Below are 13708 nucleotides of genomic sequence, written 5' to 3' on the forward strand. Positions count from 1 at the left end.
GATTCTATTCACGGTCAGCTTTGCAGTCTTCCTTACATCCACCTCCTCCTTCCCATTCCCATGCTCTCCCAACTGCCATATTGCTATGTGCAAAAACTCAGTAGTTCCCTACTACCATGTTTCCCCGAAAATAAGACAGGTTCTTATATTTATTTTTCCTCAAGACGACACCCTAGGGCTTATTTTTAGGGGATGTGTTATTTTTTTTATGTACAGTACAACAATCTACATTTATTCAAATATAGTTGTCTTCTTCTAGAACATCATCATAACTCTCCGAACCCCAAATTCCATCCTGAATTTCTTGCGACTCTATTTCCTTTAGAATCATTGGCTCCAATCTTTCATGTCCAGCAATAGAGCTCTCATGGGGCAGATGAAAAGGGCTGCTCATCTTCTTTCCGCTCCGACGAAATGCAGGGGTTGTGCAGATATGCTGGGTAGCCACGCCCATCACTAGGTCTTATTTTCAGGGTAGGGCTTATATTGCACAAATGCTTAGAAATCCTGCTAGGGCTTATTTTATGGGTAGGTCTTATTTTCGGGGAAACACGGTACCTACAATAGGGGTAGGGGAGCCTTCATCTAAACAGAAGTAGAGACCATAAGAAAGCCCCCACTCAAAAACAAAGTTTTGTTGAGAAGGTAGCATTTGAGTATTCTTTGAAGGATGGGTAGGATTTCAACAGGCAGAAAATAGGGAAAAGGGCATGGTAAACAATTTGACTAAAAGAAAATGGACAGGAAATTCCAGGTAAGTTCAGGGGGTACTGAGAAGTGAAAAGGTAGAGATTGCTTATGGCTAGTTAAGGACATGCATGGAAAAGGACTGAGTGCAAAGGGAGGGAAATAAGCACTTATGAGACAGGGAATAGAAATTTAAATAGATATAAATAGACTAGGGGTGAATTTAAAAAACATGAAAAAAAAAAAGAACAAGAAAAGGTATAGACACACACAAAGAACTGCCAACTCGTTTTTCAAAACTTTAAACAAGGAGAATAGTACCTCCTGGTATTTAACTAACCAGCTAGATGATGTTAAGGTACACAGCAGGTATACAGATTTCAGAGTTCCTACCCCCAATTTACAAGATGAAATCAAACTAAAAGACCTGATATCAAAGACCACATGATCTCGTTCATTCTGATTTAACACCCAATCATATCACCCACTGCTCTTCATGTCTGTGCAACAGCATTTTCTTAGCTACTTTTTGAAGATAACCATGTTCCTATTAATGGCTGTATATGAGTCCATCCTCAGAACAAAATGCTGACCTTACATTCTTAAAAATTCTACTTCTAAGATTTCATTTAAACCCCATATTCTCTAGGAACCACTCCAAAGAACAGTGATTTCTCCTTTATCTAACTACCTATAGGACTAACCACTACTATGGGCTCATAATCATTTACCACACTAAAGAGATATTCACGTTTCATATGAACGTCACCTTCTAAATCAATTGTCAATCTGTGAGAACGGGCTGTTTCACACATCACTCATCTATCTAAAGGCACCCTGGGTAACAACACTAAGAACAAAATAAGCTCTCTAAAATACTTGCTGAATATAATGAGATTACCTCAGCCCTTCAAACTATCCACACCAGAGACCTACTATTTTGATTACACTATGATGCATTCTTCTTCATAACTGAGAATCTTCAAATACTTACTGATAAATAGTAGGAAGAGCAGTTATGATAAACCGTCCACTCAGTCCTACAAATGATAAAGAACACACAGCAGGTTTTTATATGGGCCAATCACTGACTACTTAGAAGTTGATACTGAATTACTTAAATATGTACTAATAGGAAAGAATATGCAATTAAACTTAATGGATGAGCTTTGTAATAAATAATAAAAAAATTAGATACTCAAAGCAACTTAAAAAACATTACTGCATATTATCTCGATTAAACAGTCTGCAAATCTTGAATGTCAAACACAATTACGAATATAAACACCTGATCAATTATGCCACTGTCTAAAAATTAAGACTAGTCACGAGTCATGTGAGAGTACAATATAATAGAGTCTCAGAAAAGTCTAAAATAAAATGAAATTATACTTGTTATTCAAGTAACAAAGGCAATTTATGGTGTTGATAATAAATGGAAAATACTATGAATCTTTCATAAGACAGGCAATAACACTAACAGTTAAATGTGTCAATCGTTAATTGACGATTGACAATTGAGGATTAACCTTGCTATGCCTCAGTTTTCTTATCTGTAAAATGAGAAAATTACATTATCTCACAAGATTGCGTTAATAAATGCAAAACACTTAGAAGACTGCTGCAATAGGTAAGTGCTCAATAAATAATATTTATTACCAACATTTGGGGTGGGGCAGCCAGGAACCCAGATTTACTGTGACCACCAAGTACAGGTAAGATGAAGCTGGTCTGAGAAAGGAGCATCCTAAGGGAAGGGCCTGCCACTTGTCCAGGGTACCAAATCAGAAGTGTACCTGACCCCTCAACTACAATGAATTTGTAATTAAGAGCCTACGTTCTCAAATCATAGGTACTAAATGTGGAACTTAATTTCAGAGATTCAGATCTTTTCATATCAGGCAATGTGACCATGACTCTACAATGAAACTCAACCACATGCACCTTATTCTCAAGTTTGGTGTGGACACAAATGATGGCTTGGCCAATGTCCACCTGGACCACAGTGTTCTAGGACTTCTAGGCATCTTACATGCTAGTCTGGGGACTTGGATGCAAAAAAAAAAAAAACAAAACAAAACAGACTGACAGAGTTCTGTGGGCAAGAATGGGGAGAAGGTGATGTCTTCAGGGTCCCTTAGGGCAACACAAACAAGAAATGAGCTGCATACACAGCTGGGGAGCTGCCTTTTTGCAGCTGCTGCAAAGTGAGAACTCATCAGGAAGGAAGGCTAGATGAATCAACTTAACTTAGTTGCAGAATGAGTGCTATGTTTTCAAAACCTAGTGAACGGTAAATACCATGTCATGTGAAAAATAGGATAGACATGTCAACTAAATCAGCAAAGAAACAAACCTAACCAATTTACAGTACCTGGCTGCTCTGTGACATCTACTTTTGCAACATTAACCTCGAGATCTTCTCCCCATTCAGCAAAACTTTCCCATTCTGGTTGAAGATTTTGACAAGCAGGGCACCACGGGGCATAACTAAGAAATATAGTTTAAAAAAAAATGTTAAGCACTTTAATATGACCATTCATCTTGGATACAAATTTTAAAATGTATAATTTGTAAGGAATATTTTATACTAAAAATGCTGAAGATGACAAAATGATTCATTTTATGCAGATGAAAAAGTTTTAAGTCTAACAATAAAATCAAGAACTACGAATTGATACTAATCACAAAAAATTCTGGGAATAAGTTCTTAAGACACAAGGACTTGAACGCAAAACAGCTCTTTAGAAATCTTTGGATTTTTCTGTTAAAATGTGGCTGCAGAAGTTCAAAAACAAATTTGGAGTTCACCAATTTTAATAATTTTACACTGCAGAGTCAGAAATGCAAGGTGTTGGAAAAACAGCAAGTTCCCTAGGCTGTTATGAATAAGGAATGGCATGCTCCATTTTAAGGTGGCAACCACTACTCAGGATTGCCAAAAGGGAAGGTGGTCCTGAGGCTAGCTATTCATATTTAAAAGCTGGAGATCTGCATTTTTACGTTAAGAAAATTAACCTCAAAACTTAACCCACACACCAATACTAAGTAGGCCAAACAAAACTCTTGGCCAGAGAGGTCAGGCAGTTTCCAAGATCTAGGGCTAACAAATTCTATGGCCAAGCATATTAGCATTTTAATTACTCCTCTGGTATTCATTATCTTCCCAGGCCCTGATCTTTACCTAGGATTTTATTTTCACTTTATTATTATATATTATCTAATAATATACCTCAGTTTTTATTTTTCTATGGAACCAAGAAGAATAAAGCCTATAGCTGTTAACATAAAAGTACAGTTTCTGTACCTCACATTTTCTTGACTTGTTTTAGAAAAATCAAAGTCCTAAAATAAGCATTGTAGAACAAGACAAATTGGTATTATATATAAAAGCCAAACTCCTTGACAATAAATTGTATCACAATGAAAACATCTCTAAAACAAAACTTCTGATCAGAAATGGATTTACTAAAGATAATTTACTTGTAATTAAAAACAGACTTTTATTAGGATTATTTGATCCCTTCTTTTTCAAGTTCGTTTTGTTTCTCAGTTCCTTTCTAAAGATTAATCTATAATCTTTAGCTTAGGGAAAACATTACTGTATACTATAATCTCAGATAGATACTCTAATTTGGATTTGCCTCATATTCAATGTTTTGTTAGTTTTGTACCCCTTAATACTACTTCTGACAGTTATATTGTTTGATCCAATGAGTTAAAAAATTACCTTGAGTAATACTTGCCTATATTTTATATATAAATTCATAATCACTATTGCTTAATATATTGCTTATAACACTGAATATTTTATGGGCACAATCTAAAACAAGTTACTCATGACAATGACTGGAAAGCAAACACTTTCACTGGTTATATTTCCTCTCCCCTGAAGCATTAAGGTGCTTGAAAATTCATTTTACTGAGTTGTGAATTATATGCATACTACAAACATTTTCCCCTATCCTACCTTCATATAAATGTTGTAAGTTTTTGTGGGTTTTTTTTTTAATAACTCAAAGTTTACTGATTTGACCTTCTACGTTCCCCCTTGGAGATGTCCACTTCCACCTGTTTCCTTGACTGACAACCCTAGTCGCATCCACGATACAGAAAAACACTCACCTGAACTTTATTAAAGAACGGGGTGTCCTAACAATTATTGCATCCCTACTCTAGAGATCCAAAGAAAGCCAGCATAGTAACATCTGGTCAGGTTGTGGTATTTAGCCATCTTTTTCTCATCTGTAAGATGGGGAAATACCTATCATAGAGAATTTGTAGGGAATTAAATAGGATAACATACATAAAGATGCTTATCAATGTCCAGGGCATAGGTAACACTCCATGGTGCTTTTATTAATATCAGGAATACCACCAGTATTGATAAAACCACCACCACCAATTTAGTATCTAAAGCAAAGGCAGATGGTTTATTTCCTACTGCTACAGAACTGACATTACTAAACTGGAATCACTACACAAGACACGATTTTGTTTGAATGATAAATGACCTCTTGAGAATTTATAGTAATCACATTTAATTTGTAAATTTGTTAATTTTATGTTTTAATGCAATACCACTTACAAAGGCCTAGAAGTCACAACGCAAGGCATTCTCTACACTGCAAAAATACACATCCAAAAGAAAAACGAGATGTGGAGTGAAAGAGGAAGATAACAGAAGAGGAGGGAAAAATAGGAAACTGAGATTTTAAAATAACCCAACTTGAATTTACCCGGTATTTACAATAAATGTACCTAATTCATAAAAAATAAACAATAAAGAGTCCAAAATTCCAACACTATAAGTGGACTATCTTTTAAGGACAGACAAAAGGCAAGGAAAGATTCTGCTCATTATCCTCTTCTGTAAAGCTTATAAGTCTGTAAGTCTGTTTATGAAAGATCATTCTAAAATACCAGTATGGGAACTAGTCACACCCCCTTCCCCACCCTAATCCCATCCGCAAAGTCAAGAAGAAAAGTTACAGAGAATTCGAAGTGGCACGTAATCTTTTAAGCGCACCACAGCCCTAGAAATGAAACTAGGGTGCACACTAGCAGAAACTTAATATTCCAGGGTAAGGAATGAGAATAGGGCAAGTCTTGGGATCCGGAGTAGGGGACGCCCGCTCTACGATTCCGAGGGGCAGTCCTCGGGAACTTGGGACCAGCATTAGGAACGTGGGGGTGAAGCCGTGTGTCCAGGATCAGATATAGGACCCCGACAACCGCCCTGCACTCACAACTCTATCATCCAGTCTCCTTCCAGCAACTCTCTCCAGTTCTCGTCCGTAATGACGCGCACGTTGCTTCGCCGCCCGTGGGTCCAGGGAGCACTCCAAAGCAACAGCACCAAGACTGCCAGGGAAACCATTAGACTTCGGGAGCGCGCCATGTCGGCCGCTCGCCCACCTCACAGCGAGCTCTGCGGCCCCACCTCCCAGCAGTGGCTCCTACTTCCGCCCTGAGTGCCGCTCCGCTCATGCGCAGCACGGCGCGGCCAGCCGCGCTTGCCTAGAGGAATCTCAACGCGCATGACAGAGCCTGGTCCCAGAGCTCGGTGAACAGAGAAAGAGGGAAGCGCGCCTCTCCGTCATGCGCATGACAGAAGAGCGGCCTCTTCGCCCGCCTGAAATGCCCTAGTGCTACGCGGAAGGAAGAGAGCTAAAGCGGGCGTGGTGTAGAAAGTGGGGCGGTGCTTTGCGGAGAATGGTTTAAAAGTCGCCACCAGAATTTTGGCGCCAGATGGTTGACATTGATATTTACTCAAGCCAATTGGTAAGCTTATACTGTACTAAAACGTTTCCAATTAAATGCCCTTCAGAGTTTTGTTTCCTTTGAAAAATTTTGTAGGGTAGGTAATGAATCTTTATAGGAGTCAAAATATTGGCTTACTTCTGAGGTATTGTAGACTGGGAAAGTGCAGTGGAAATCTCTTGGGGCACCTTTTATAGTCTACACCTTTATATGAATAGTGGTTACACGGGCGTACAAATATGTAAAAAACAATCGAGCTGTACAATTTGTGGTTAGTGCACTTTATGCATTTTCAGGTGTATGTTATCCCTCAATTTTAAAAAATGCAGTAGGTACAGAGATCCTAGATGAAAACTTTGAAATGGATCTAGGCAAAAAGGCCTGTAACATATATTTGATTTTTTTTCCCTCAAATATTTGTAAATACAAATGCAACCCAAAATGTGCACCGCACCGCCCCCATCTGTCAAATGAAAATTATTACCACTACACTTCCTCACCTCACCTTCTCTCCTTAGAGACAGAGAAGTTGAAGACCACTTCAGCTGGTCGACTTCCCCACTCCTTCACTGAGTGAACCTTTCAAGGACACAGGTGATCTGCATAATAACAAAGCCAGTTGTTTGTTCTTGGTATTCATCTAGCTTGACTCCCAGCAGCATTGTACAGTCACCGGCTCCTTGATACCTTGACTTCCTTTCATGCTGAATGGCTCATTTGTTTTTCTCCTTCCTCACTCACTAGTTGATCCTTCTCAAACTTCTTGTCTGGTCCTCCTCTACTTGACATTAGCATGCACCAGGATGCTTTACTGGTCCCCTCTTTCTCTTCCTATTAATGCATTCCTCAAAATAACCTCATCTTGACTTTAAAAGCTTTCAATATGCCTGTCATTTCATCTCTGACCCTTCTGGGAACCACAGACATGTATGTTCAACTCCTTGCTGGACATCTCTGGGATGTCTAATAGGCAGCTCAAATATCACATGGCCAAAAAATGTAATTCTTGATTCTCCCTCTGTAACTGATTGCTTTAGCCAAAAATTTACATATTAGTTCCTTATTGTTCTCTTTCTTCACTGGCTTCTTGTGTACTCTGTAAGTCATATAAACTCTACCTCCAAAATATTTCCTAAATCTGATTACCAATTTCCATCTATTACCTCTTGCCTTGAGTACAATGAGAGCTTCCTATATTTGTAAGAAGATAAATAGCTGTTGTTTAAGTCACCCCAGTCTATAATATTTTATTATGGTTTCCTAAGCCTACTAAGACATTAAACTTTAAGCACAATGTTGAATAGAAGTGGCAAGAATGGCCAGACCTCCTTGTCTTGTTCCTATTCTTATGGTAAAAGTATTCAGTCTCTCAACCACTAAGTAAAATGTTAGTGTGGGTTTTCATAGTTAACCTTTATATAGGTGAGAAAGTTTCCTTCTATTCCTGGAAGGTTGTCTTTTTTTATCATGAAGAAGTGTTGAATTTTGACAAATGCTTTTTTGCATTTATTGAGATGATCATGTGATTTTTGTTCTTTATCCTATCAATGTGGTATATTACATTAATTGATTTTTGGTTCTTTTCCCATAATATATATTTTTTGTTTCAATAGATTTAAGGGGTACAAGTGCAGTTTTGTTACATGGATATATTGTATAGTGATGAGGTCCAGGCTTTTAGGGTACATCACCTGAATAGTATACATTGTACCCAACAGGTAATTTTTTATCCCTTCCCACCTTTGGAATCTTCAATGTCTATTATTCCACTCCTGATGACCATGTGTACTCGTAGTTTAGCTCCCACTTATAATTGAGAACATGGCAGTATTTGGTTTTCTATTCTTGAGTTACTTCATGTAGGATAATGGCCTCCAGTTCATCTAAGTTGCTGCAAAATAAATTATTTCATTCTTTTTTATGATTGACAAAAATATGGAATACTTCACAAAGTTGTGTGTCATCCTTGTACATGGACAATGCTAATCTTCTCTGTATAGTTCCAATTAATTGATTTTTAGATATTAAACCAACCTTGCATTCTTGATAAAAATCCCACTTGGTCATGGTATATACTTTTTTATGTATTGTTGGATTCAATTTCATAGTATTTTGTTGAGGATTGTTACGATTATATTCATAAGAGATGTTGGTCTGTAGTTTTGTTGTGGTGTCTTTGTCTGGTGTTGGTATCATGATATTACTGGCCCCATAGAAATGTTCCTTCCCCTTCTATATTTTGGAACATAGTGTTTTGTGACAAATTTGTATTAATTCTTCTTTAAATGTTTGCTAGAATTCAGCACGGAAGTCATCCAGGCCTGGGCTTTTCTTTGTCGGAAGTTTTTAAATTACTAATTCAATCTCTTTACTTGTTATATGTCTATTCAGACTTTCTATTTCTTTTTCAGTCAGTTTTGGTAGTTTGTGTGTTTCTAGGAGTATGTCCATTTCATCTAAGTTATCTAATTTATTAACCTCGAGTAATTCATAATATTCTCTTATAATCTCTTTTATATCTATAATGTTTATATTAATGTCCCTTTTATATCTGTAATGTTTATATTAATGTCCCATATTAACATTTAATATATTAAACATTAATGTTTATATTAATTTTTAATATAATGTTAATTATATTAAATTTAAATTATATAATGTTAATTATATTAATGTTTTGCTGCTGGTTTTAGAAATTTGAGTCTTTTATTTCTTGACTAGTGCTATGGTTTGGATATGGTTTGAGTTTGTCCTCATGTTGAAATTTGGTCCCCAATGTGGTGGTGTTAGGAGGTGGGACCTAGTGAGATGTGTTTGAATTGTGGGGTCAGATCCCTCATGAATGGCTTGGTGCTGTTCTTACAGTAGTAAGTTCTGACTATGGTGAGACTGGATTAGTTCTCTTGGGAACAGATTAGTTCCCTCAAGAGTGGATTCTTATAAAGCCAGTATGCCCCTTGGGTTTTTTCTCTCTGTGTGTTTCTGTTTCCGTTTGACCTTCAACACACAGAAACCCTACCTAGAAGCCAGGGCTATGCCCTTGAACTTCCCAGCCTGCAGAACCATAAGCTAAATAGGGCTATTTTCTTTGTGAATTACCTAGCCTCAGATAGTCTGTTATAGCAAGGTAAAACAGACTAAGACAGTGTACCTAAAGATTTGTCAATTTTGTTGATCTTTTCAAAGAACCAACTTTTAGTTTTGTTTATTCTCTCTTTGATTACTTCTTTTATTCTTTATGCTTTGGGTTTAGTTTGCTCCTTTTTATCCCTTGTGTTTTAAGGTGAAAGACTATAGGTTATTGCTTTGAAATCTTTCTTCTTTTTTTAATGTAGGCATTTAAGCTCTAAAATTTCCCCAACACTGCTTTAGCTGTATCCTGTAGCTTTTATCATGTTTTGCCATCATTTTGTTCATCTCAAAGTATTTGCTAATTTCCTTTCTGATGTTTTTCTTGTCCATTGGTTATTTAGGAGTATGTTGTTCATTTCGACATGTTTGTGAATCCAAAATTTCTTTTTGTTATTAATTTCTAATTCCATTCTGTGGTATGGGTCCCCAGCCCCTGTGAAACAAAAAAGAAATAAAACAGGAAAAATTCTATAGAAACTCTATACCAGGAACTAAGGTCATAAAACTTGCTTTATGACTTCTGTAACTTGCTTACTCACAAAAACAGGACCGCACCAGAAAGATAAGAATTCAAGACCGACCTACATGCCTGACCACTGCCTGCTCAAGATCCTGCCCCCACTAAGAATAGAGATAACCACATTGTAACTGTGCCCCTCACCCTTCCTAAAAAATGTATAAAGGACTGCTACACTCTTTGTTCGGGGCTTAGAATATGGACCCTGTCCTCTGAGCCTCACCAGTGAATAAAATTCTCATCTTCTTCCTCGCCTGGCCTCTGGGTCAGTCATTAGGAGAAGGATCCTCCTTCTCCTCCTACAACAGTTCTGTTGTGATCACAGAGCATATTTAGTATCCTTTTTTAACTTATTGAGATTCGTTTTATGACCTAGTATATATTCTATCCCAGAGAATATCCCAGCCCTTGAGGAGAATTTGCATTCTTCTTTTGTTGGGTGAAGTGTTCTGTAGATGTCTGTTAGGTCTAGTTTTGGTATATAGCATTGTTGAAGTCTTCTATTTCCTTGTTGATCTTCTGCCTACTTGTTCTATCCATTATTGAAACTAGGGTATTGAAGTCTCCAAATATTGGTTGGTCTGAGTGCAGTGGTGCTTACAACTAATTGATCACAACCAGTTATAGATTCCTTTCCTTCTCCCTCCCACTGCTTCACTTGACCAGCCTAAAAAAAAAAAGAAAATGAAGTCTCCAAATATTGTTAAATTGTCTATTTCTCTCTCTTCAAATCTGACAGTTGTGTTTTGTATATTTTGGATCTCTGAAATACATATCTTTATAATTGTTATATATTTCTGGTGGATTGATCCTTTTATCATTATAAAATTTCCTTCTTTATATCTAGTAAAATTTTTTGTTTTATAGTCTATTTTTTCTGATATTAGTATAGCAACTTCAGTTTTCTTATTGTTTTTTGCATGATTTTTCCCCATCCTTCTACTTTCAACCTATGTGTATCTTTGAATCTGAAGTGTGTCCCATGTAGACATCATACAGATAGATCTTGTGATTTTTATCCAAATCTGATAATGTTTGCTTTTTGATTGCATAGTTTAATCTATTTACTTTTTTTCTCCAACCCCCAAAGTCTCCAATTCATTTACTTTTAATGTCATTACTAATATGGTTGGATTTATGTCTGTTATTTTACTTTCTCTTTTCTACATGTCTCATGAATACTTTGTTCCTCTATTCGTCTGTTACTGCTATCTTTTACAATAAGTTAACATTTTGTAGTGTTAACATTTTAAAATTATAAGTTTAATACATCATACATTTTGAGGATTTTTTTAACAATTTCTCTAAAGTTTACCATACATACATTAATTTATCAGAATCTAGTTCAGATTTATACTAACTTAATTCTAGTGGGATATAGAAATATCACTCCTATATAAATCTATTTAATCTTCCCAATTTTTGTACTATTATTATTATATATATTGTATCTATATATGTTACAAATTCATACTACATTGTGATAATTATTAATTTATGTAATTTTATGTCCAATAAGGAAGCTGAGAAAATAAAGAGCAAGTATATATTTAGAGTGTTTGTTATGTTAATATATTATCATTTTTGGTTATCATCATTTGTTCCTGTAGATTTAAGTGACCATCTGATGTGATTTCTTTACTCCATTATAACTTTCTTCCCTCTCACCACCTTTGTGCTGTTATTGTTAATTATAATCTATTTCTCTATGTCATAGGCCCAACAACACAATTATAAACAATTGTCTTATGCAATTGCTTTTTAAATCAGTTAAGAAAGGAACATAAATATACAATTATACTGTTTTTTATAAGTTTATAATTATCTTTATAAATTCTCTTTTTTTTATGGTTTTAAATTACTCTCTGGGGCCACTTGCTTTTAACCTGAAAAACTTCCTTTAGTATTTCTTATAAGTAGGCCTGTTTACAACACATTTTTCTCAGTTTATGTTTGTCTGGGAATGTCTTTTATTTTAACTTCAGTTTTGAAAGATGGTTTTGCCATACATAAGATTCTTGGTGCACAGTTTTTTTGGCAGTTTCGATATGTTTTCCACTGCTTTTGGCCTGTATTTTTTCTGATGAGAAGTATCTATTAATTTTATTGAGGTTTCCTTGTTCATGACAAGTTGTTTTTCTCTAGCAGCATTCAAGGTTTTCTTTTTGTCTTTGGCTGTTAGCATTTTTACTATGATGTGTCTGGATGTGGATCTCTTTGGATTTTGCCCTACTTGAGTTTATTGAGCTTCTTGTACATTTAGATTAGTGTTTTCTGACAAATTTGAAGGTTTCAGCCATTATTTCCTCAAAATATATATATATTTTTATATATATATCCCTCCTTTCCTTCTAGTATAGTTATCCCATTAAGCATATATTGATGCAGTTAATGGTGTCTCACATTTCTCTAAAGTTCTGTTCATTTTTCTTCATTCTTTTTTCTCCATTCTTCTAGATTGCTAATCTCTATGGGTCTATCTCAAATTCACAGATTTTTTTTCTTCTGCCAGTTCAAATCTACTGGTAAGCCTCTGTAGTGAATTTTTAATTTCACTTACTGTACTTCTTAATTCTAGACTTTCCATGTGGTACTTCTTAAAAATAATATCGCTTTATTGATATTCTCTATTTGATGCAGCATTGTCATTATACCTTCTTTTAAGCTCTTTAAGCATGATTTCTTTAAGTTCTTTGAAAATATTTATAACTGATGCTTTGACGTCTTTGTTAGATGTGACGTTTTGGTCCTCTCACAGGTAGTTTCTGTTGCCTGCTCTGGTATCTCTTGGTTGGGAGCTGAGGAGAGGAGACTAAGAACACAGGTTCTTAGTCACAGGTTCTTAGTCACAGCCACCCAGAGTAGAGATTCCACCAAGATGAGTGGAGGGGGCAAGGGAGATAGGTCAGAATGAGTTCGTGGTGGCTCAGATGCCATAGACACTCACTGCTCTTACTGAGTTTTAGTAAATTTTCTTTAAAAAAGATTCTTATTCATTTGCTGTATGCAATGAAGGACAATTTCCAGAGATTTTTAGATGGTTGTTTTTGTTTTTATAGTTTTTAACAGTGTGTGGGATGAGCTGTGTGCTCTTCCAAATTTATATGTTGAAGTCCTACCTCCTAGTAACTCAGAATCTGACTGTATTTGGAGATAGGGTCTTTAAAGAGACAATTAAGTTAAAATGAAGTAATTATAGTGGGGCCTAATCTAATATGACTGGTATCCTTATACAAGGAAGAAATTAGAGTAGAGATATGTACAGGTACAGAGAGAAGACCATGTGAAGACAGAGGGAGAATATGGCCATCTACAAGCCAAGGAGAAAGACCACAGAAGAAACCAACCCTGCTAGCACCTTGATCTCAGATTTCTAACCTCCACAACTATGACAAAATAAGTTTCTCCTGTTTAAGCCACTTGAGTTTTGATACTTTTTTATGGCAGCCCTAGTAAACTAATCCAACCAATTATGCTTGTTTTGCTAGGAAGTGGGTCCTAGCAAACACAGAACAATTCACGCTGCCATCTGGAAGTGCAAAGCCAAGCCATCATCTTGTCTCATGTGGGTTGTTACAACATGTAAGTTCTCAATGCCTTTATATAATA

At 36.1% G+C, this 13708-nt stretch overlaps 1 protein-coding gene and 2 non-coding genes across 3 annotated transcripts in view; all 3 read right to left on the reverse strand.

Annotated features, from left to right (window-relative positions):
• The window catches only part of TMX1 (thioredoxin related transmembrane protein 1), a 28528-nt gene extending 22338 nt beyond the window's left edge, over nucleotides 1-6190 (reverse strand). The window contains exons 1-3 of the mRNA XM_012758032.3: nucleotides 5937-6190; nucleotides 3062-3177; nucleotides 1682-1727 (exon numbers count right to left, since the gene is read on the reverse strand). Of these exons, the coding sequence (XP_012613486.1) occupies nucleotides 1682-1727; nucleotides 3062-3177; nucleotides 5937-6088 (314 nt within the window). The 5' untranslated portion in view covers nucleotides 6089-6190. The remainder of the gene's footprint in view (nucleotides 1-1681; nucleotides 1728-3061; nucleotides 3178-5936) is intronic.
• LOC142871712 (small nucleolar RNA SNORA70) lies at nucleotides 2807-2947 on the reverse strand. Its single transcript, XR_012919926.1, has one exon. It is a non-coding gene; the product is annotated as a small nucleolar RNA SNORA70 (small nucleolar RNA).
• A 2189-nt stretch (nucleotides 6191-8379) lies between the features above and the next one.
• Nucleotides 8380-8483, reverse strand: LOC142871640 (U6 spliceosomal RNA). Its single transcript, XR_012919873.1, has one exon. It is a non-coding gene; the product is annotated as a U6 spliceosomal RNA (small nuclear RNA).
• Between the last annotated feature and the right edge of the window lie 5225 nt (nucleotides 8484-13708).

This window comes from Microcebus murinus, chromosome 6, assembly GCF_040939455.1.
Source record: "Microcebus murinus isolate Inina chromosome 6, M.murinus_Inina_mat1.0, whole genome shotgun sequence".
Taxonomy (NCBI): Eukaryota; Metazoa; Chordata; class Mammalia; order Primates; family Cheirogaleidae; genus Microcebus; species Microcebus murinus.